Source organism: Anser cygnoides, chromosome 9 (genome assembly GCF_040182565.1).
Source record: "Anser cygnoides isolate HZ-2024a breed goose chromosome 9, Taihu_goose_T2T_genome, whole genome shotgun sequence".
Taxonomy (NCBI): Eukaryota; Metazoa; Chordata; class Aves; order Anseriformes; family Anatidae; genus Anser; species Anser cygnoides.
The window spans coordinates 13,657,967-13,680,487 of record NC_089881.1 but is presented as its reverse complement, the minus strand read 5'-3'; the positions used below and the strand labels follow the sequence as shown (position 1 = coordinate 13,680,487).

Genomic DNA, 22,521 nt, shown 5'->3' with positions numbered 1-22,521 from the left:
GTTCATTACCTACAATTTTGTCCTCATCTGGAGAGAAGGTCCTGCTTTTACAAGGAAAGCTCCATTTTTATTGTACCTACAAAAAAGGGGGGAAATAAGAAATAGAAAACAATGGTTTTCTCTAAATGTGAGATGCTTAAGAGTTCATGTACAGCATTCAACTAAGATGCTGATACTTTGGGTTTTTTAAAATGAAAATAGATGACTATTTTCTTAAATTACTAAACAACAGGACCTTTTTTCAACCATGAATGTTGTAGTAGAGAGCCTTGAGTCTAGTCCAGTTCTGTCTCTGTTGATATAGCATGTTATTCAGCTGGCAGGGAAGTGGATTGATAGCTGAGGCCAGACTGGTTACTGCACAGAGGAACCACTCTCATTTAAATAAACAAATCAGATTCCAATGATTAGGCTAGTCAAGAAGCGTTAAGGGCTAAATGCATCCTTCTCCTGCTGCTACCATAATTGAAAGAGGATCATGGTCCTTAGTAGATCCTAGTTCTTTACAGCTTGGTTTTTTTCTGTGTATGAAATACTTTGCGCTGGCTTTGTCCTTTAATACTGAGTTTTATGTTTCTCTTTGTACTTTCACCTTCCCTTGGAGCTTTGCCCCAGCTTGCTACATGTTAGGTTTCACGTGGAATTCCCACTGATTTCATGTAGAATTCTTACCCTTATCTAAATTAGTGACACTGCCTTTTTCTGCAGGTGTTTCCTAACAGAGTGGCTCCCTTTGAAGAGGGCAGTTACCTGAAAACCAGAAGCAGCCTCCTGTGCCCATTTCCAACAGCTAATTGCAATTCCACGGCTGCCTGGCCCTGTGCAGCAAAGAGACCTCCAAAACCCTCTGTACTCAACCAAAGCACAGTTTTCTTTTTTTTTTATGCCAGGCAGTAACAGGGATGAGAGCTGGTTCTATTGGCTATGGCAGTTTCAGTAATTGCCAGTACCTGTGTGCCAGGCGAGGTGGGAATGCAGATTTATGATGGTATTAGCAAGGGATGCAGGAGGGAGTCATTGTATGATTTCCTTGCTTCAGTGAACTGCTGTGGAAATCGTGTTTGGGAAGAACCAAAAATAATTGTGTACTTTCATCTTTCTCCTGTTATGAAACAAGTATCGGGAAAAGAAGAGTCTTTCCAGGAAGGAAATAAAGCTGGGGAAAAAAATGATTTAGTGTAGGCAGCTTGACATAAAGAATACTCTTGTCCTAGAAAAAGTGCTGCTTTTGGGCTTATTTTCTCATGGGAGAACTGAGCTATCGATAGAGTTGAATTCTTCTAGTAGAAGAATTTGGAGTGGGTATGATTGGAGCTCATTGGGGTTTTAGCCTGGGCATTAAAAAATGTATTTAGATATTGCAGAGTTCCTAGAAGGAGGCTTAGGAGTTTGAATTGCTCAGATAAAGAGGGTCTTAAACGCGCCAGGAAAGGACACATCTGCCATGAACATGTGTGAGCAAAGTGGAGCATCTCCCATTCCTGCTTCCAGCAAGACGTTTCCCTGGAGTGTGTTTTCTGGAAGAAGTTTCCTGGGTGCTCTGATTGTTCCTCTCTATTTCCTGTCGTTGCCCTCCTTTCTTCCAAGAAGATGATGCTGAGAAAAAGCAAGTGTCCCACTTAGTATCTCACCTACAGGCCACTGAAAGGAGGATCCATTGTAGCTGCATGCTTGAATTCCATTGAAGGGAGTAGGAAAAGCAGAAAAACAATTTTGTGGGAAGGGTTTTCCATAGAAGGTGGTTGTGCTAGGAAGTGAGTTCCCTGTAAGTCAAATTGCAGTCCCTGATGTCTTATTGCTGCCAGATGCTCTTAGACACTGCCAAGTTGGGCAGGCTTCACTCCTCCTTTATCACCTCAGTGCAAGCATCTGCTCTCAGCTCTTCATTCTTCATTCAGTAAATTCATTCAGAAGTCTGCAGGAAAATTCCTGGTGGTGGAGTGCAGCATAATTTGAAATCGTATGGCAACCTGGTCGTAATAGGTCAAAGAAAATAGGAAAAAATTGTGTTCCTGTCTGCTGTAGTTCAGAGCTTGTTCCTGTAGGGTAGATTGGGATTATTTTGAGGTGAGGCTGCTTTTTGTCTTTCGTGCTGAGCTGCAGGAGATCATGAGACTTGCCAAGAAGGTCTTTCACTGTTGAAGCTCACCTGTGGATCCCTGTGTGCACGGTGCTGGTTTACCTCTGCTAATGCACTACCGCCTTGATAAGGCAGCTCACACCTACTGCATAGCCATCTCAAACTTCAGAGGAATCCCATCAGCTTTTTGCATTTTGTTTTGTTCAGAATAAGCTGGGAACAAGCCCAGAGAGAAACCCCAACTTGCTTAGGGTTTTGAGCATCAAAAGTAGATTACCCAAAATGTTGGCCCTAAGACAAAAAGACAGCAGTTGTCTTTACCCAGGAGGAAATGAAATGTAACAGCCTGCATGAGTCATGCATTTCTAGTCCATCAGCTTTCACTCTATTGCCAGAAAATGTACTAACTACATCAAATTTTGCCTGTCTTAAGTAAAGACACATTTGAAAGCTCTGGCAATGAAAGCTAACATGCTGAACTGTGGATGCCATTGTTCTCTCCAAACACCTCACAATTTTTACTTGGTTCTTCTTTGTGTGTGTGTTTTACATTTCTCTCCCTTTCTTTGTAAGTTAGTAAGAAAAGGCCTCTGAACATCAGGAGCCAGATGCTCAGCACTATTATGGATAGTGTCAAAATGAGCCAACCTACCATTTTTAATGGCTCAGATCTGATTTCCTCATCTCACCTGCCTTTAGAAGGGTGTTCCCTCTATCTATCTGCTTGTCCTAATCTGAATGTTGGTCTGTACAAAACATCTGGCTGCTTCTAAGTTGTCAAGCAATTTTACGTCTTATGTTGACAAACCATTTTCTAGGTAGCTTCTGTATCAATGTTTTTTGAGTCCAGTTGATCTGCCCATTCTGAGTCACAGGTAACCAAGGTCTCATTCTCTGACACCTGTTTTCAGATAAAATGTTGAGCACTTGCAAGTTGGTACGTGAGCAACAGATAATCGAGAAAGGAGAGAATTGATTGTATCAAAGCAGCAATAAAGACAGTCTGGAAAATTCTTTTAGGAAAATAAAAAACGAGAAATGCTCACTTTGGGTTGCCAAACACTCCTAGTTCAAACTTGGATCAAACTTTTGTTTTTAGCTTGTTTCTTTTTTGAGTCACTTATTTTTGTCATCTGGAATCTAATCCACCCTCCTCCATTAGTTGATAACAAGGAAATTTTAAAAGATTGATTTCACACTGTAAGCTTGACCTTTTTAAAGCATAATACATGCAGACTCATGGCTGGATGATCAGATTGTTTTAAAGAATATTGCAAGAAAAAGTGATCATGCTAAATCATTGTAAATAGCTCCAATATTAAAGGTTCTGCACACAAGAAAAGGGCGTACTTCAAACAACAATGAAAAAACATATACAAGAAGTAGTGTTGGGGAAGACTTTCAAAGGCCCATTGGTCAACTAAGGCAACTCTCCTGTTTATTTCCACTGAAGCTGGATTTCAGTGGTCTCTGTGCCTTTGAAAATTTCCCCAAAGGTGCAGTTTTTTCTTCCAGAGCAGAGCTGTATTATATTGTCACCTTGTAAGAGGCAAATTAAGGTGGGTATCAGTGCAAACCAGCTGTCTACAAAGGTTCATTAACATGATGAACTTTGACTAAAATAGTTAGTTTTTCTCCATGCATCAAACTTACCTAAAACTAATACAGAAGGAATAAATTTGAGGTCAGAATATTGTGTCTTTGGCATAAATGGTGTATAAAGCCTGATTAATAGCGGCTCTATACAGTTTTATGCTTCTTGCATCTAGGGCAGATATCTGTGTGTAAAATTTGGCAGAGAGGGACATCAGATGGATTTGTAATGCTCTCTGAAGGGTCTTTGGCTCCATAAGCCAGTTAATGGATTGCACATAGCCATATGCAGCATTTCCACTTCTTCTGCCTATAATGGAATAATAGTTTTCATTTAATAACCAACCCAAGTATAATTCAATACAAAGACATATTATACTCTATTTTAGCGAATGAAGCATGCCACAGTCTAAGTGGCCTATCAGAGCTTAAAAAAAAAATTTTTTTAAATTCTCTTTCCTTCACTAGGAAGCTTGCCACATATCAAAATTCTCATGACCAGAATTTGCACTTAAGTGTAGGTCCTAGTATGCTTTAGTGGATGTACTGTGCTTGGGGCTTATTGATGTTTGCATTAGCTGACTTTTAAGACTTCATTTTGGATGGATGACTTATTCCTTTAAACCCCCTAATTTAAAGGGCTAAATTCTTACACGATGACTTCACAAACAATGCCACTGAGAGCTGTGGCTAATGCATCGGTTGGTTAAAGTAGGTACCTCACATTAAAGCACCACCTCCATTTCCTGGCTTCAGAAAAAGGTTCTCCTGTGGAGCTGGAACCGCTGCCTGGATTCCAAAGGTCCTTGTAAATTTTGGGCTTAGTATCTGCAAGCAGATCGGAAAATGAGCATCATCCCTGTGAGTGACAGCATGGCACGTGAGTCCTGGTCTCAGTGTGGGCAGAGATGAGGCAGGTACAGGAGCACCAGGGCATAGCGGACTTGTCCTAGACTTCCCTGGGGTCACAGGAACTTTGCACTGTCTTTGAGGAGTCTTGGATCAAGCACATGGTTGCCACTAGACAAGCAAATCCTGATTCATTCAACTCTCCAACCTTGTAAAGAACTTGAGGAGGACACGTGTCATGTTTTCAGGCCCATGTTTGTGATGGATTTACTGCACAGGGCAGAAAGCCACTTATTACCAGTCCAGCACCTGTTTTTGAAGAAATAAAATGAGCTGTGTATAATAGGTAGTGCTATCACCACTGAGTAATCTGTACTTCAAAGTCAAACAAAGCTTGCCTGTTACCTTGTTGAAATACTGAGAGGATTTATCCTCCAATTTGTCACTAAAAATTGCCTGTAAGAAGTCGCAGCAGTCAGTGAGAATAGATGGCTCAGAATCCAGCTATGGCTTTATGGACCTGAAGTCCTCCAGGGACTATCACAAATCTCACAATGTCTCCCATGTGCTTGATTTGTGCAGATGATGCTCTGATTTAGCAGAAAGATGCATATAAACTCATGTCACCAGCAGGCTCTGTTGGCGTCATAGATGCAGAGGCTCAGGAGAGTACATTATTCTAGCGAGCGTCAGCATTAATTTATACTTGCTCAGGGCTCATCTGCTTTTTCCTGAAGTTTCCTGGAGAAGAGAGATTACCATCATGTGTAGGAAAAATCCAGCGTCTAGCAGACAAATCCAAGGCCTGCTTGGCACCCTGGAGTGTTGTGTGTGCTGTGGAGGTGTGGTGAGGGAAGGATGGCAGCCGACTGACCTCCAAGCAGAGCCGTTTTGTCGTTGCTCCTTGTTCCTTCTGTTCACAGAAGCACTGTGAAATTAGGGTCACTAAGAAGCAGCAGATGCCCACCCAGATAAATTGCAGTCTAAACTGCTGATCTGCTGGCAAGAACAACTGAGATAGACCTGTTGCAACAAGGGAATTTCTTTCTTTTTTCTCTTACTGAAATCGGTGGGCTTTGATAAGAGTGGGATCCCACGGCAGGGCTGGGGCTAAGGGGTCAAATTCCTGTCTCACTCATGTGAAGAGCTGCAGCAGTGGTTGTTGTGCTCATGAACAAAATCCAAGAGGAGAAAGTTTGTGTTGACACACAGATTTAAGTGAGCGATAGCATTCAAGTGTTCTGTTTGGAAAATACTTTTCAGCTCCAAGATTTCGTCTTGCATTGGGTCTACAAGACATTTTATGGTATGAGACAAAACAGGGAAAGATTACTCTTAATACTTGACCAAAAGAAATCAGTTTTTAAGTGTAGCTATTATAAAATGAAGCTATACATCTAGCATAACGCATGTTAAAATGTAGCCAACTGTGCTTCCTTTTCTTTTTTCTCATTATGCATCATCCTTGCTCCATTTGCAAAGGTAGTGAGCATTTTTTCTAACAAAGATTCTGCAGCCCCATTTATAGAAAGAGACCTGCCCCCTTCCACCGTTTTCAGCTCTCGTTCTGAGGGATGCCACTACAAGTGCATTTGGAGGGAATGCATTGGGAAGCAGCTGAACTAGAGGGGAACTCGGGACGGTGTTCTTGCCCCAGCATCACAGGACCAGGAAGCTTTTTCACTATTTTCTTGAAGTGCAGATTTCTTCTCCAGAACAGCCCTACTGCAACTGATTATCAGCATTAGACTGCTCAGCACTGAGATCTTTGACAAGGGTGTTTCTCTAAAATTGACAACATCAAATGCTAATTAGAAAAACCTCTTTTCAACATGTATTTTTTTGAATAGCATATTTTAAACAACTGTGTTTAAAACTGTACAGGCGAGCTTCCCAGGCATATTTCAGCAGTGACTCGTGCCTGTTCTGCTATCATTGTTCCAGCCTCCAGGCTATCAAGCTGCTGTTGCCCTTCATTAAGAAGTGGACTAGGAGTACAGTATGAATCTAACATCTGAAAGTTGGACTTAATGAAACGTGGTGCTTTTCTCATGTCTGTCAGTTTGTTCCTCTCTCCACAGCAGATTGGCCTCAAGTTGCCCCAGGGGAGGTTTAGATTGGATATTAGGAGGAATTTCTTCATGGAAAGGGTGATAGGCATTGGAGTGGGCTGCTCAGGTAGGTGGTAGAGTCTCCATCCCTAGAGTTATTTAAGAGATGTGTGCATGTGGGCTTAGGAATGGAGTTTAGTAGTGGACTTCGTAGTGTTAGATGATGGTTGGGCTTGATGATCTTAAGGGTCTTTTCCAACCTAAATGATTCTCTGATTTCACTGGTGAATGATGGTCTGTCTCCATGCCGGCATTTTTTTAACACAATCCTCTCCCTTAACAGCAGCTCATATACTAAGGGAGTCTCTTCATGCAAGCCTTGGATGACTTGTGCTGAGGAGCTTTGCTGAAGCCCTTGCCCAAAAGCAGAAGCAAGCTGATGGCTGCCCCCAAAGTGAGTTACCCCACTTTACCACCACCTGCTCTGCAGAGCTGAGACTGAACAGGTTCTTTGCACTTTGAATGGGTCTGGGCGTGATTTGGCTTCGGGGAACAAGTTGATGTCTCTGCCATACTGTGCAGGAGCGTGGTGACAACCGTCTTGCTTTTGTCATAGCAGTTTTGGGAAGGGGCGGCTGCTGCTGTCCTCCTGCTCCCTTTTCTGGATGACAGCAGCAGAAAGTTGTTCCTGGACATGTTTGCCCTTATTTAACCCAGGGTTCGTATCCTTTGTACCCTCCCTGTGAAGGGAGGAGGTGCTCCCATTGTGTTATCCAGCACGTGGAGACTTGAACACTGGACACGAAGCTGAAAAGGTCTGCAAATGTGCTAGTGTTGTGTGAGTAGCAGCAATGTGTTTCCTGGCTGTATGCTAGTTCTCACTACAGAGGTCTACTTCAGTTCACACCCATATGGTAATGATAATGAGGGTTAAAAAGTACACTGGTCCTGGGCTATGAGGACTTACTCTGAAGCTGAACACATACATAAGCATTCTGAGGACAGAAAGTGGTGGCTAATGGGAACTGTAACGTGAGGTGTCGAAGGACTTAATTTATTTTGATAAACTAGTTTATATTCTAGGATGCTTTTTCTCGTGTTGATAAAGCGTCAATCTTAGCTATGAACTTTGCTATTTTTGACATTTTATGTAAAGTTGTGAGGCAAAGAGGGAAGATAAACAACTTGAACAATACAATTAAGGCAAGCCCAGAATTCAGTAGATGAGACACCGGTGTTAACTAAATTATCCCATGGAAACAGAGTTACTTGAAAATGCAGTGGCATCGCTTACAGTACAGCAGGCAATTAGTTTTAATTAACTTCAAATTCTGACACATAGTTAAAAATCATCTTTCCTGACTGCCCGGCTAGACAAATGAAAGTTGAGGCATTTTGTTCTGCTAGAGAAAGCTATTACAAGCATTATAATGATTCTATTATTATTATTAGTATTATGTCACCTTTTTAGTTCTTTATGGAATTGCAATTTTAGATCGTGAACTTGTTCCATACCGTAAGCCTTTGAATAAGAGCACTATTTTCCTTAGAAGAACAGATGTAATGAATTCCAAAGCTTCTAAAAATTCACAGTTTTAACAGTCTAGTGTGTTGTGATTTTTACCTGTCAGGGAGGAAACAGTCAAGTGTTCTTGTAAAGTTATCAGAAATTATAGGCATTTTTTACACATATATTTAAGGTTAAATCTGGCACTTTAAATGTGATGTTGTATACTGGTCACTTTGGAAGCCCTAAGCACAAATTTTGTGGGAGGTAAGGGGGTGGCTGCTTTACATTGCAATTGCTCAACAGAGCATGTGTGCCCTGTCACGACCTGCAGGGGAGGCCAGGCATCCCTCTGTCCTGTGCATCTAGGCCTGTTGGGCAGTTCTAGAGAGCAAAACGTGACTTTAAGTGATTGCCAAAGATGGACATCCTTAAAGTGTCAGTAGCTTTCTGCTCAGGAGGCGTGTGTCTGGGTTTCCCCTCTGGACCTGCCTGCACCTCGTGAGAAAGGCAAGCCTCAAGGCAGGCTAGGATTGCCACGCTTCTTAGGACAGCAGCACCCATGGGCAGTCACGCATTAGCTGCTGGTTTACTGCTGTGTTATTTCACACCTGAACTATTTCCTCGGCAGATGGGATGTCTGGGTGCTGTGTTTCTTAGCACTGTAAGTTTGGTGCTGGTGTTCATGGAGCCAGCTGTGAATTTGTGGTGTTCACTAGGATATGGCTGTCTTGTTGGGCAGGGGAACTTCTGAAAGGCATGAAGCAAGCCAGTGGCTTCCTTAATAACAAGCCTCTATTTGTATTATTAGACTTTTGAAGTATGTAGCATTATGCAATCCTTACTCTTTAAGTAAGCTACTTGATTTCCCTTGGGCCGTGCGGTAGCTTCTCACATGAGTAAATCTGGAAACTTCTTGCATTTCCCAATTAAATTAATCTGTAGGCTGAGCCATGCAGATAAGGGCAAACACTTATGTTCTTCTTCTCAGCTGCTCAGTGCCCAGGGTGCTGTAGGAATAAGAACTCACACAGAAGTAGTACAGTTGAGGTGGGAAGGCTCCTTCTTCACTTGATGTCATGTTTCTCGTGCTTTGCACTGGCTATCAGCCCTGGAAGATGCTGCACTGCTGAGTATGAAAAGCCTTACGGGCCTCTTCCTCCTTTACATCTCCAGTGAGATTTTAAGACTCCTGTTTCTCCGGGCAATCTTTTTATGATAAAGGATATTTCCAAGATATTTCCTGGATATTAGAGGAGTCTTAGCTGCTATCAGAGAAAATACATAACACACTGTGGTGGCCTGGGTGTGTGATCTGAGACCGTTTTCTAGAGAGGGAAAATTCCAGTGTGTTGTACACAGTGCAATCTCTACAAAACCATAGTAGCTTGGGTCTCTGCCAGATGAGACGAGATGAGGCTAAACAATTTTTGGTCTGAACCAAAATAGTTGTCCTCACATTCTTGAAAGGAAATTATAGGTAATGACGAAAATGTGGAAGCCTATTCAGCATTGCCTGTAGGATGTTTGAGGCCAAGCCTTGCTCAGCCCTCCTGGCTTTCTCCAAACTAGTGGCTGTCCTGGCTCGCTGGTCTTTTCTTTTTCTTTTCTTTTTTCTTTTTTTTTCTTCAACAATTGTATTTCTTTCATAGATCTTGTGTTGGTTGGTGGTCCAATAAATTTAAAAAAAAAAAAAAGTGTTATGGTATAGCTAACAGCTGTGCCTTTCAGGCATGTTTTTTTCTTTCCCTCAGAAAAAAAAAATACAGCAGGCATTTTTAAACTGTGCATTTGAATAGGTCTGTCTGGTAAAGCAAAAAATACCCATGAAATAATGAGGCAGTGCAGGAATACTGCATGCTAACCATCAAAAAGGTCTGCACACATTTTTTCCATGTGGAGTGCATACAGCACAGGAAACAATTCATGGTATGGCAGCATACTTATTTGCATTGTGCTCACTACTTAGAGTGAATGAGAAGAGAAGGAAATGGAATCTCCAAACAGAAAACAAAACGATAGGGTTTATGCTGGTAATTTTTCTATTAGTTTCATAGTGTTCGTCACTTCAACAGTGTAAGAAAATTTTGAGTAAAATTACCAGAAACAATTTTCTGTCAGTGCTTTTAGTCTTTGTATGGCTATGAATATTTCATGCATGACTGTCTTTTACTATTAAAACCTATATTTAAAATTTCATGCTTAGCTTTAAAGTTTGCTCTGACTTGAAATATAGTCTTCATAGTCTTCAGAAAATCAACTTAATTTTCTTAGGAGAAAAAAAATAAAAAAAAAAAGAAAAATAAACTTAATTACGGATTCTTCTGAGCAGAGGATTTTCCATTTCTTTTGAGGCTGATTAATTTTTTTAAATGAAAATTGGCTTCTGGTTCAGGCTCAATCCGGTGACCTAACCAGGTCCCTTACTTTCGAGGAGTCAACTGAGTTCCTCGGGTGCTTCACTACAACATGTTCTTTGGAAAGCTGGGCCTCTGAAGATAAACTAAGTCTATACTAGCTTTTTTTTTTTTTGGAATGGCTAAAAATGCGCACAGTAAGGCCTCACTCTGTCAGCTGAATTAGTGAAAGCAGACTGTGTGCCCATCAAGTCCCATTGGTGGCAAGTCCAGTGTTGGAGATGAGCTTATCTTAAACAGAAGGGAATTAGTCCAGCTTCCATTGAAATCACTGGCACAACTCCAGCTATATTCAACAGGAGGAGGGCTGAGGCAGCAGGCACACAAAACCTTTATCCCAGACCTGATCCCAGCTTTTCTTACACATCCAAAGCTCACGCTGAGTATTGTGGTCACTTTAGCAGGATTAAGACTGAGCGGATTGTTTGGGCAGATTTATATTGCTATTCATTGTAAGAAGTACTGATATAGTTCTCAATGATGTACAGTAATAAATATTCATTTGTGAAAAACAAAAGACACCTGTTGACAAGGTAAACTGTGATGGTTCCAGGCAAATTGTTGAAGCATAATAGCGTCATGTACAATAATTGGTTAAATACCTCTTCTGTTATCTCCAGCCCTCTTCCAGCAGAGCACTTAGGCATGTGTTTGCCATTAAGCACCTGACTGCTTCCACTGAAGTCAAGCTGACTGTTCTGCTCAATGTGGAGCATGTGTTTTGCAAGAATTTTGGAGGACCTCCATTGCTTGGGGTCCGCTGTGTTAGGCCTGTGTGGTGATCTCAGCTCCCTGGGAAGTCGGCTGTGTTCAGGTACAACACCCGTGCTGCTCATCGCTTTGTAGGGGGAACGCCTGCCTAAGGCTCCTGGGGCTTTATGTGGTCAGAGTGGGTTTAATTAGCTCTTTGGCATGCTCCTTGGTGCCAAGAGGTTGTACTGGTCACTAGCGTGGTGTCAGCAGAGATGCATGGCCGCTCGCAGAGCCACGGGGCTGGCAGCGAGGCTGACCCTTAGCTGTGGGCTGTGCATGTGGGTGCCCGCATGGCACCCGTGTCTCAGCACTGACAGAGGTACTAGTGACCACCTCATCGGTACAGCTGGCTCCAAGCAGCATGCTGTAGCACATTTCTTTTATAATTGTGTATCTTTACATATGCAGTCAGGTACTTCTGTGTTTGAGAAATGTCCGTTTCCAAAATTAGACACAAACTTTTCCTTTCCCTTTTTTCCTATCTATCCTACATCAAAAAAAAAAAGGAAAGAAGAGGGAACATTGTAATCAGTGACAAAAACCTATATTCAAAAAATGTGCAGGAACCTACACTTTTTGCCAGAGGGGGGGAAAAAATGAGACTCCAGCCTGAAAATTGTAACAGGCTATCTTTAATTCATGCCTTTCAATATAGTTATTACAAAACCATTAGAAACATAAACGTTTCCTTATGTATTGAAGTAACCAATGTTATATATACAGACATTCCAGTTCCCTGACACTAAGTATGCTGTGTTGTATGTGTGTATAATTCAGGCTCCTTAGCAGTGTTTTGAGGAGAGGAGGGGAACTGGAGATAGTGGCAATGTAATGGTCTGCCCTCTACTAACAGTTGGAGAACCAATTAAAAAAAAAAGTATACATAAGTGAAATGACTTAGCAGACCCAAAAAAAAAAAAGAGGTGAGGAAAAGAGCACCCATCATATAAAGATGAGGTGATAAAGTAACAGCCACCTTAGGAAAGGATTAGCAATTTATGCTTTGAACTTGCCACCCACTGAAAACAATGGCAAAAATCCCACTGAATGAAACGCCTCAGGCCCTTGCACAGGACTGATTAGACGTTATTCATAGAATAATGTATATGCCAAATAACGCTGTTATTCGTCAAATAAATTATTCGTCCGATCCATCATCCTGCCGTTTCTTTTCTGGCAGAACTCCTGCTGCAGTCAATGGCAGTATTGTCTGCACACAGAGCCTTTAGGATTGCACCGGAGGTTAAACAAAACCCAAGCGTGGCAACTTGGTGCTTTTCCTTGGGTCCTTAAAATCACATGCTGGACAGCGGGTGTAGGTAGCTGGGCTGCTGCTCCTCACCAGGCTCAGCCTTCTGTCACCGGTGCTGCTTATTCCCTCCTCTCTTTCGTCCACCTGTCCCTGCCCTGATTTGGGGTCTGGCCTGGTGTGCTAACTTAAGCCTTGTTGGCAGTATGACTGATCCTGAGCTGAAAGCAAAGATATTTTGGGTTGGTCTGTGGGCTCCTCTGGGGTGAGTCTTTTTCTCCAGTGTCCTGGGCTTTTGCTGTCAGCTTTGAGAGCTGCAGGACAAGCAAAGAGCTGCTGCTCTGACCTGCGCGAGCGGTTGTTGTCTAAGGTGACTTCTTTTCTACTTTCGGATGTAGAAGCCAAGTGTCTGGCTTGTTGTTCCACGTTGTTTTCATTTGCAAGTTTAGATGTTCTGCATCAAAGTGTGTTTTACTTCACAAAAAGGAGAATTCATCTTGTGCTGGCTTGATAGGAACAGATACCAGCAAATTGCTTAAAGGATTTACACTTCTAGCTATTAAAATACAACTAAGGCAACTATTGACAGCATCGAGCTCAGCCTCTCATTGCTTCCTCTGGGAATGTGTAATGGTTGAATTAGCTGCAGGTGGGCTCTCCTGTTGCTTCAGGGACATGTTAGAAGCATCTCAAGGGTTGCAAGCAACCTTAAAGAAATCAGACATAATGTCCTCAAACAATAGTAATGCTCGTAGCTTGTAACGTGCTCCACATGCCTGAAAGGTTCTGTGCAAATTCTGCTGTTTGTGGGAGACGCCTTGGGTTTTGCTTCTCTTGAAACCATGTTTTTGTGAGGTGGAAAATACCAGCGGTTGCTTAAGATTGAAAGTTGTCTGCTGAAGCATGCTGGAAAGCAGCTGATACCACAGCGCGCTTAGGGGGGTAAAAAGATTGCAGAAGAGCTGTGATGGTGATCCCAGCCCCAGGAGGCCTCAGGGAGAGGCCAGGGTGCCGTGGCTAAGGAGGGGGCTGTGGCAGCTCAGGTGAGCAAGATGGGTGCGGGCAGCTTGGCGCAGCCCAAGCACGGGCAGCTGTGCCTGCACCTTAACACCGGTGGGCCTGCGCTGTGCCAGCCCCACAAGGTCAGCGCTCGTCCTGGGCTTCTCCTGCAGTGGGGCCCAGGCCACCCCGAGGGTACCAGGCAACCTGGGGGAGGGACTGGCATCAGCTCAGCACACAGGCGAGGTCCTGAAGGAGCTAAAAGGGAGCTAGAAGGTCCTGAAGGAGCTAGAAGCTTTTTTGTTTTTTGTTTTTCCCTGTGCAGGTCCAAAAGCAAGGGAACACCTCAGGGCTTGGCTTGTTGACTCGTCCCCAGGAAACGTATAGACTAACGCGTGCATCTGGAGTACTTCGTGCTGTTGCTGATGCATTTTCTAGCCCGGTTCCAGTGCTAAGTGGCACCGAGAAGAGCCAGGGACGCCTACCTGTCCCCCAGAGCCCACCCAGCGCTGCCTTCCGCAGCCCACCGCTCTGTGCGTGCGGCCGCCCGCTCGCCGCGAAGTTTCCCCGTTCCCCCGCGCTGCCCGGAGCCGGGCCTCAGCGCCGCCCGCTCGGCCTCTCAGAGCCGCCCCCGGGCCCCGGCACCCCCCGCCCGGCTCCCGGGGCCGCTCCCCCCGTTCGCTCCGTCCCTCCCCGAGCCGGCCGGCGGGCGGGGCGCGGGTCGGGGGGGGCGGGCGGGAGGCGGCCGGAGCAAGGAGCCGGGCCCGGGGCAGCGGCAGGGGCCGGGACTCGCGGCCGCCCCCGCCGCCCGCACACGGCCCGGCCCGGCCGCTGGGTGCGAGATGGCCGCCGGCGGGAGCCGCGGGCTGCTGGGGCTGTGGCTGCTGGCGGCGGCGGGGCTGGCGGCGGGCAAGGCGCCCAGCTGCCACGAAGTGCGGACGGCTTTCCAGCTGCGGCAGATCGGGCCCCTCAAGCTGGTCCCCGACGTGCCCACGGCCGGTCAGTGGCGGCGTCTTTGCGGGGGCAAGGAGGGAGGGAGGGAGGGGGCCGGGGGGGCCGGCGCAGGTAGCGCCTGTGGGTCCGTGCCGGGGGCGCCACGCCGGGCTGTGTCCGTCCCCGCGGGGTTTGTCCGTCCCCACCGGGCTGTGTCCGTCCCCACCGCCTCCTTTTCAGACCGCGGCGAGCTTTCGGTAGGGACCTGGAGCAGCGAGGTCCTTCCAGGCAGGACCGCGTTCTTTGAAGGCAAGTTGCCGGGCGAGCCGCTGAGGACCGCTCGCTTTGCCGGCAGGCTGGGGAACGCGCTGTAACTTCTGAATTCGGAAGAGTTCCCTTGCGGGAGCTGCCCCGCAAAGAGAGGCAGAGGGAACATCGCGGAGCGATGAACAGAACTCAGCCTTCGCCTAGCAGGGCAGCGAGCCTGCCCTATTCAGTGCTTGTGGGAGCTGGTGAGCGGCGTGATGCTCCCTTTTGCCTTTGTGTACAGTGGGTGACAGCAGTGAAATGGGAGAGTTGTACGTAATGAAAGGTTTCTTTTGCAATTACCCTCTTGAATTCATCATAAAGGAATGAAGTGCTTCACGATGTCAAAAAATGATTTCAGTCTTATGAATGACCATATATCTATCAGGGTAATGAAGTCACATCCCTGGCTTCCACGTGTTTTAAGAAAATCTTTGCAAGAATTGGAATAAAAAAGCAGACTGTCAGTTTCGTGTACAACAGCCTGTAGCTGCCTCTTGCTACCTCTGTTGCTTGTAGGTGTGTGGTGGGATAACTGTCAGTTTGGGTTATTGCTTTCTTAGCTTTCGTAGCAAGGAGTTTCCTTACTTTGTGGCAAGAGGAGGTTTGCGGGAACAGTGTTCTGAAGCTTGAATTATGTTGCTGTGCTTGTGTGCTGATAGAGACATCAGATCACATTTATCTTTGAGAGCTAAACGTGAAAGCTAGTAAAAAAGCGGTAAAACAAGGCTTTTCATCCATTTTGTTACACACTTAACTCTCTTTCCTGAGCTATTCCTGGAAAAAGTTCTTCAAACTTTTATAGAAAGTCTAAAAAATCAATGTAATCAAACTCTAGTACTGTAAATGAAACTTGGAGGAAATCATGCCCTTCCAGAAGGAAGACATAGATGCTGTGATGCTTCACTGTTTTTTTGTGTCATACCGAGCCTTCCAATTGAATAACAAGCTCTCAGAAAATAAATAGCATGAGAGGTGAGAGAGGGTAACACACTTTTAAATTTTAGCTCTCATAAAGGTTTCTTTTGAAGAGGGTGATCGGAGTAGAGCTAAGGAAAAGCAATGTGTATTGATCTTCCGTGTTTGTTAAGTACACTCAGCTCCACCAGAGCTCGCGTGCTTTAATGATACCTCTCGCCAGGCGGTAATGCCTCCTGCCTTGTGCCCTCTTATAATTAAGCACTGAAGTGTTTTCCAGTGTTTTCATCTGGCAGCTGTTACCAGTGCGTATATCTTAGTATGCCCCACCACACGCACAGTATGACACCGAAGCTTATTTTATTCAAGCCTTTTAACAACACGTGGATGTTGAAGCATCTCCCCTGAAGAGTTCGAGCAGTGCTTGGCTGAGGATGAAGGAGAAGAGGGGAGCGGAGGGCAGCTGGGGGTGCTGCTGCAGAGCAAAGGCCAGACCTGCGTGTGCACTGGGACCCTCCTCAGCTGTCTGCATGTGGGTTTTGGCTTGTTTTCTCTAGAAAATTGAACTTTTGCAGTCCTGTTGTCTGTTTACTAGGTATTTTCAATCACAAAGGTGTTGAAAGCCCTTGGCTAATCTCAAGCCAGTATTTATTGGCTACTAAAACAAATCTTACAGATGTTAAAGTCTTAAGGATTATTAAGTTCTTATATCCTGCGGGAAAATCAGTGTTTGGGTTGGGGAGAGGGTTGCAGGCAGAAGAAGCCCTCAGAGGCTTTCAGGTGGTGATTTTCTGTCTCCTCTTAGGGGTGGCGCCTGTTTCACACTTAATAAAGTTGCTGACTCCAGATCCTGGGGAGAGTTTGTAGGCTACACCCTCCTGTGGTATGAGTGGTGGTTGCGGTGCTGAAGTCGCACATGGCTGGATCTGGGATCCGAGCTTCACGGGGACCGCTAGCTGCCTGCCCTGTTTGCATGTGGTCTGCAGGCAGGCCGCTTGCCGCCCCGTGCTGGTGAGCTTGGAGAGGGACAGCGGCCTCAGCGGGACCTGCCAGCCTCTACCATAATGTATACTAAGAAGATGGAAGGCTCCTGTGGAAAAAGGCTATTGTTCTTAAAGCGTGATGTGAACCTGGCAGCAGCCTCTCTGAAAACCAGCACCTCCTGAAGAGAGCTCTTAGGTAGGCCCAGGATCCTCCTCTTAAAAGTCTCTTCCGTAGTTTTGCCAAAAGACATGAAATGTTTTTTCATTCTAGCGAAATCTAGTCCATGAACAAGCGCAGGACTAAGGCAGAAGAGTGTTTTGTCATGGGTAGGAAAAGCAGCCCAAACAACGTTTTTGAGCAGCAGATCTCCTTGACCTGTCTGTAAGATTTTCTCTTCGGCTAATGGAGTCTGTAGTGCTCTCTGGTAGCCTCCTTTTCTGGAACGAACGCCGACTGTTTCAAGGGTAATTTGCTGCAGATAGCAAACAGCTTGGTCAGGTAGAGGTACTGCTGCCTTGGCTGGGATTCAGAGGGAGGGTTTTTTGTGTCTTCCCCTCAATTGGAAAATGAGGTCATATGTTCCTGGTCTTGTACTTTGATAATCACAGGCTGAGCTGGGATGTTTTTGTGGGAGCTCCTTGGTGAACCTTTTGAGGAGAGAGAATTATATGCTGTCTCAAAGGGAGAAGGGCTGCATTAATCCTGCCAGGGAACTAAGCCTTTGGTTCCAGAGAGTCTAGATACCTCAAATCCGATGCTTACTGCTACGTATGGTATTCCTCCCAGACATGGGGCTGTACTCAGTGATACTCTGTGAGCCCTGGGTTGTATTACAGTGTAACTGCACGTAGGCACAGGCTGTGTTTAAAGTTCTGTTTATTTACGGGCTTTTCCATGGCACTGAGTGCAGTGGTGGCTGGCTGTTGCTGCTTCCAAATTCACGCAAGGAAAACTGAATGAACCCAACTGGAGTCTCTGACTCGTCTGCAGGCAGTGAATTGTAGCTGAACCATCACAAAGGTAGCGCTCATTTCCTTTGCTAATCATGTAACAACAAGAAAATCTTCATCTGTCTAGTCCTGTCTCTTTTGCTTTTTTGACTACTGTATGATCATGAAAAATAAAATCTGTAAATGTATGATAAGTTGTAGAGAGAGAAGAATTGGGTTGACTTCTGGTAAGCAAGAAGGATGTTTGTCACTCATGAAAGAGTTCTAGAAAATCTTTACCTCCTCCATAATAGTCGTGTTGAGGACTACCTAAAGGACGGTTTGCTTCTTTTGCTGCTCTGCTGCTTTACAAAGAGCAGAGAAGCTGCCCAGCTTGAGCTCAGAGACTCACTTCTGAAGGGCAGATTTTGTCCTATTAAAGGCTTCTTTATTCTCTACTGTCATCCTGCACCTTAAATCAGCAGCAAAGTTCATTATCATGTGCATGTACTGAACGTCTCGTAGCAGAACTGGACATGCATTAACAATGTATGCATTAAAACTATTTTACTTTCTGAACAGCAACAGGAAAGCCCTAGATTCCTACCAGAAGCTCCTTGCTGCATGTGGTTCTTGCAGCTCCCTTTGTATGTGGAGAAAGGAGCATGAGCTGGATCCATTTTTGAATATATCCAAGAATATCTATTAAACTAACCATTTTATTATGAAATAGGTCATACCACACTTTATTTTCTTGTTGATTTTTCTCTTTTTTTTTTTTTACCTCTCAGCTCTTTATGTGTATCATCTTAATGAGAACGCTGTAATTCCCCCAGTAAAGGTGCAGTGCTGAAACACATTTTGCTCACAGCAGCATTCTGTCAAAGTCACTCATAAGTCTGGTGTGTGCCAGATGTGAAATGTACTTGCTTTATTGGCTCTGGAAAGTTGTTGTCCCATCAGGAGGAGTGACTAAAATTCTCTGGTGTGAACTACAATTTCTGCTGGGGTTTACTGTCAACCTGTGTGCTTGGCTGGGCAGTGCTGTGTTCGATTAGCATGGTTTATCTGGGAGACAGGGGTGCTGATTAGCACAGTCACATTAAAGCTTAGAACGAGAGTAGGGTGGTTAAGATTTTAAGAAAGGGCACAAAATAATTATTTCCATGAGGTTTCCTTTTCTTGTAGAAAATATAACTATATTCTCACAGCTGATAGCTATAACAAGCTAGCGAAATGTCCTTGCTTATAATGGAAAGTTTTTCTTACGTGGCACACCTTTACTTCCTATGACATTTAGTATTTGTGTATTTATGGACATACAGGCTTCATGCTGGCTTAAAGTCACAGGCTGTTGACCCACTAGAGGGAGTGCACTGGTTCAGTGTCAGATGGATTCTGTTCCCATCTTTGTCACTCAGAAATAGCCTAAGATGAGATCAATGGTGCCTCAATTTCCCCCTCTGTTGGCTGTGTCACGGTACATTATTTTGAGGGGTTTAGCTGAAAAGCTGCCAGGAAAGGGAGGCAGACCGCAGCTGGACAAAGGTATCAGTTAGGTACCTTCGTTTTTTCAGGCTGTCTTCCGTGTAATTCTTTCTTTATGCTAGGAGAAATACTAGAATTTATCTTGGTTTCTGATGACTTGAAAGCTGAACCTGAAAGTCATCAATCCTTCCCTCCTCTCTTCCAGAGGAAGTCCCAAGGAGGCAGTAGGCTTCCCTGAGTATCTGAGCAGTCATAGGCTATAGACTGCTCTTGCTGTGACAGCTTTTCTGAGCAGAAAAAGTTACACTTTTGTAGCCTGCAGCTCCTCTGGAGTAAGGATGCTTCCTCCATTAATCTTCTTGGGATTTTATAGCCCTCTTCAGGCTCAGGTTGTCACGAGAAGTGTTAACCTAAAGCTGGCAATGACTGTAGCAAGACTTAAGCCAGTGGTAATATCTTTCCTTCTCTCCTCTTCTTTTCCCATGCTTTAAATTTGCTTGACGTGGGACCAGCTGCCCACTCTGTAATGCCCTCCTGGGAGCAATCTATACACAAAAAAATCTGTTTAAACTTACTTAGTGCCTCATAAAGATGGAATCACTGTTTTGCTGCCAGATGGAAATCTTGAGTACTCATATCCATAAGCCTCAGAAAAAGTGTGTCCTCGGTGATTCGTGTGAGCATTTGGTCCAGGTGAGCAGAAGACTGGCTTAGTTACTCACATCAAACTTTCCTGTAAACATCTTGAGAAGGAATCCAAAAGTCAGCAGAGAATTGATTCCCCCCCAGCATGCAACCTTGTCATCAAACTGAGTTGAGGGGAAGAGCCAAACACACTTGCAATTCAAGTGGTTTATTCTTTTCCTCAAAAGTCTCTGAGGAAAAGGTTATAGTGATTATTGTTCTATTTATTTTATGGCCACCTCAAGATCCTGGTGATTCTGGTGTTGAACTGGATCTCAAGATGGAGAACAAGCTTAGTCAGAAACAACCTGTCCTTAAAATAGAAGTGACTCTCAAGAGCTGCCTTATCTGCCATTGAAGTTTTCCTTGTGTAAATGTGAAAGTAACCAAGACAATATCGTCCCTGCCCCCCAGTACTGCAGGGCTGGGCAGTAAGTTCTTAAGCAAAGAGCAGTAGTAATGAAAAGGCATCAATGTGATAAGTGGAAACCAAGTTGGCATGATAATAATTGCTGTATAAATCAATAAAATAAATACATCAAAATGAGTAAAAGCTTTTGTAAAGATTTATCATGAAAATGGGCATGAACCTGAAATCTGTAAAAAGCAAGGATATGTGTGAAATGCATCCTGGGCAGGAAAATTGATTTCTCTTTAAAAATGGTTTTGCTTTTAGGTGGTATAAAACTAGAGCTATTGTTCCAAGCGTTGTAAAGTCTTTCGAATTGAATCATTCTCCCATGAAAGCATAAACTGACATGATAAAGAGGCATATGTTTAATAATACTTCAAATAGATACTCATCACTTACCAGTTTAGAGCACAACATCTGCTTCTAGGGGAAAACACAAATTTTGATGGATCAGAATCAATTTCCAAACAGCAGCCAAGCCCATGACACAAGATTTATACTCAGTCTCTCAATCTCTGTCACCTTGATTAGGTATCACTACTTAATATGATAGAATCATCCTGATATTTATGAAGAGCTTCTTGTTTCATTCACATTAAGGTAATTTCTAAGCAGCATCAGTGGATGAAATGAGGCACCTAGCTAACATTTAATGATTTAGCATGTTAAAGATGCAAGTCTGTCTCCAACTTCTACAAACCACTTAAGATTTAATTATTTTATTTCTTTTGAGGCAATACATTCTTTGGAAAAATTTAAAATACTTCTGACCAGTATCTTACCCTGTTTGGATCTACAAACGTAACCTGAGCTGCAGGCCATGAGATAGGTCCACAGGGTTACTCAGTGCAGACTTAGGAGGTCGAGGATTTTCTCTCCTTTTAGATGTCCTTCATGACCCTGAGTGGACTTCTGTTGGTCCAGGTGTCTTAAGAGAGTATGTATGAACTGGACTGGGAGAGTCTGGATAGGGAACTGGCCTGCATTTGTAGAATAAGGGTGGTAGGACTGAGTGCCAAACTGCTCTGTTTGGTAGAAAGATAACAGGTGTTCAGCGTACTGTGTTAGGGGTGTATTTTGTCCTTTTCAAGAGCTAAGTATTTCCTGTAGCAATGTTGGTACATGGATATCTTTGTGTCTGAACTGTATTACCAACACTGGTGCTTGGAAACACTGGTTCTTCCACCCCATGGAAGGACATGAGGACAATTTTTGTATCACCAGGGTAGGGTGTCAAACTTAGGTGGTTGACAAGACTGCCAATTCCATGTCAAGTCATGTAGTCTAGTGGCATCTGATGGCAACTAGATAGCTTAGAAATGCAGTGTAATAAACTCCACTGCCTTATGGCACTCTTCAGCAGACACTTAGCTGTCTCTGGTGGGTTTACTCCTGAAGTGGGAGGTTTCTGCAGTTCTGTAGTAGGGTAGCACCCTAAGGCTCGCTCTGGATTGAAGGTCGACTCTTTTGTACAAGGTAGTGCATAGGTAAGCCAAGGGTTTGCCCTAGTAATCTTACAGATGAATTTTAGAGAGCGCTTGACTATTTTGGCCTCCCTTGAGGCTCCAAGTCTGTACAGCACCAAATGCCTTTGCAGTATTTAGCAAATGATTTATAGTGGAGTAACAACAACTTTCTCTCATTATGGATAAGCACTATGCATATGCTGTTACGAGAATAAATCCATCTATTTTACTCTTTCCAGTACATCAGTTTTAAAGGATGGTTATTAATGACATTCATAGTGTACTTATACATGCATGATTAATGTATAAAGTTTTTACTTATGAAATTTCAAGGCACTAATTCAAAGAACATAGAAAGCACTTAAAATAATGAAGGAATTTTAAATCTCATGGATGATATCGTTTAGTGTATTTCCTACCTTGTAGGCTCAAAATGCTCAGGAAATACCTTTAATACATATAATATCCTCAGGTTCTGTCTTGCATTTTGATAGCTAAAGCATGGAGTAAAACCCTGAGTGTAACCAGGCAATTGCCCAGGAACTTCACAGCTGTAGAAGACAGCAATTTTTTCCCCCTAGAAGTTGTCTTTAATCAGCCTTTCCCATCTTTTGATCTGCAGTTTATAGCCTGCTTAAGTGATTCTGTGACATATTTTTCCTTTCTGTGTTCTTACTATGTTTCCATTAATACTGATGGTGAACGTATATCTGCATTTGAAATAGGTATGTAGAGATTTTTGGTCTTGCTTGCTAATTACTTGCTTTCTCCATCAGCCGGTGTGTGCAACAGCCTCTCTGGAAGGCCATCCTTCCCCGAGGAGCTTGTCCTGACAGAGCCCCCGTTCTGCTGTGCAGAGCACTGTCAAGTCCTTTAAAAACAAATGAGAGACAAATTTCAGAG

The 22,521-nt window shown here is 44.0% G+C and overlaps 1 protein-coding gene across 10 annotated transcripts in view; it reads left to right on the top strand.

Annotated features, from left to right (window-relative positions):
* LOC106039183 (glypican-5-like) overlaps positions 1-22,521 on the top strand; it is a 425,024-nt gene that overhangs the window by 31,529 nt on the left and 370,974 nt on the right. For 3 of the 10 annotated variants that reach the window (XR_007168470.2, XR_010833633.1, XM_048077284.2), the window contains exon 1: positions 14,225-14,497. The exons of 1 other annotated variant lie outside the window; for it this stretch is intronic. Coding sequence is in view for 7 of the 9 variants with exons in the window: in XM_048077284.2 (XP_047933241.2) it covers positions 14,341-14,497 (157 nt within the window). In the remaining 2 variants the exon portion in view is untranslated. Of the gene's footprint in view, positions 1-14,217; positions 14,498-22,521 lie in introns of those variants that run through there. 6 more of the 10 variants (XM_048077294.2, XM_048077293.2, XM_048077295.2 and 3 more) reach the window with 4 other exon arrangements.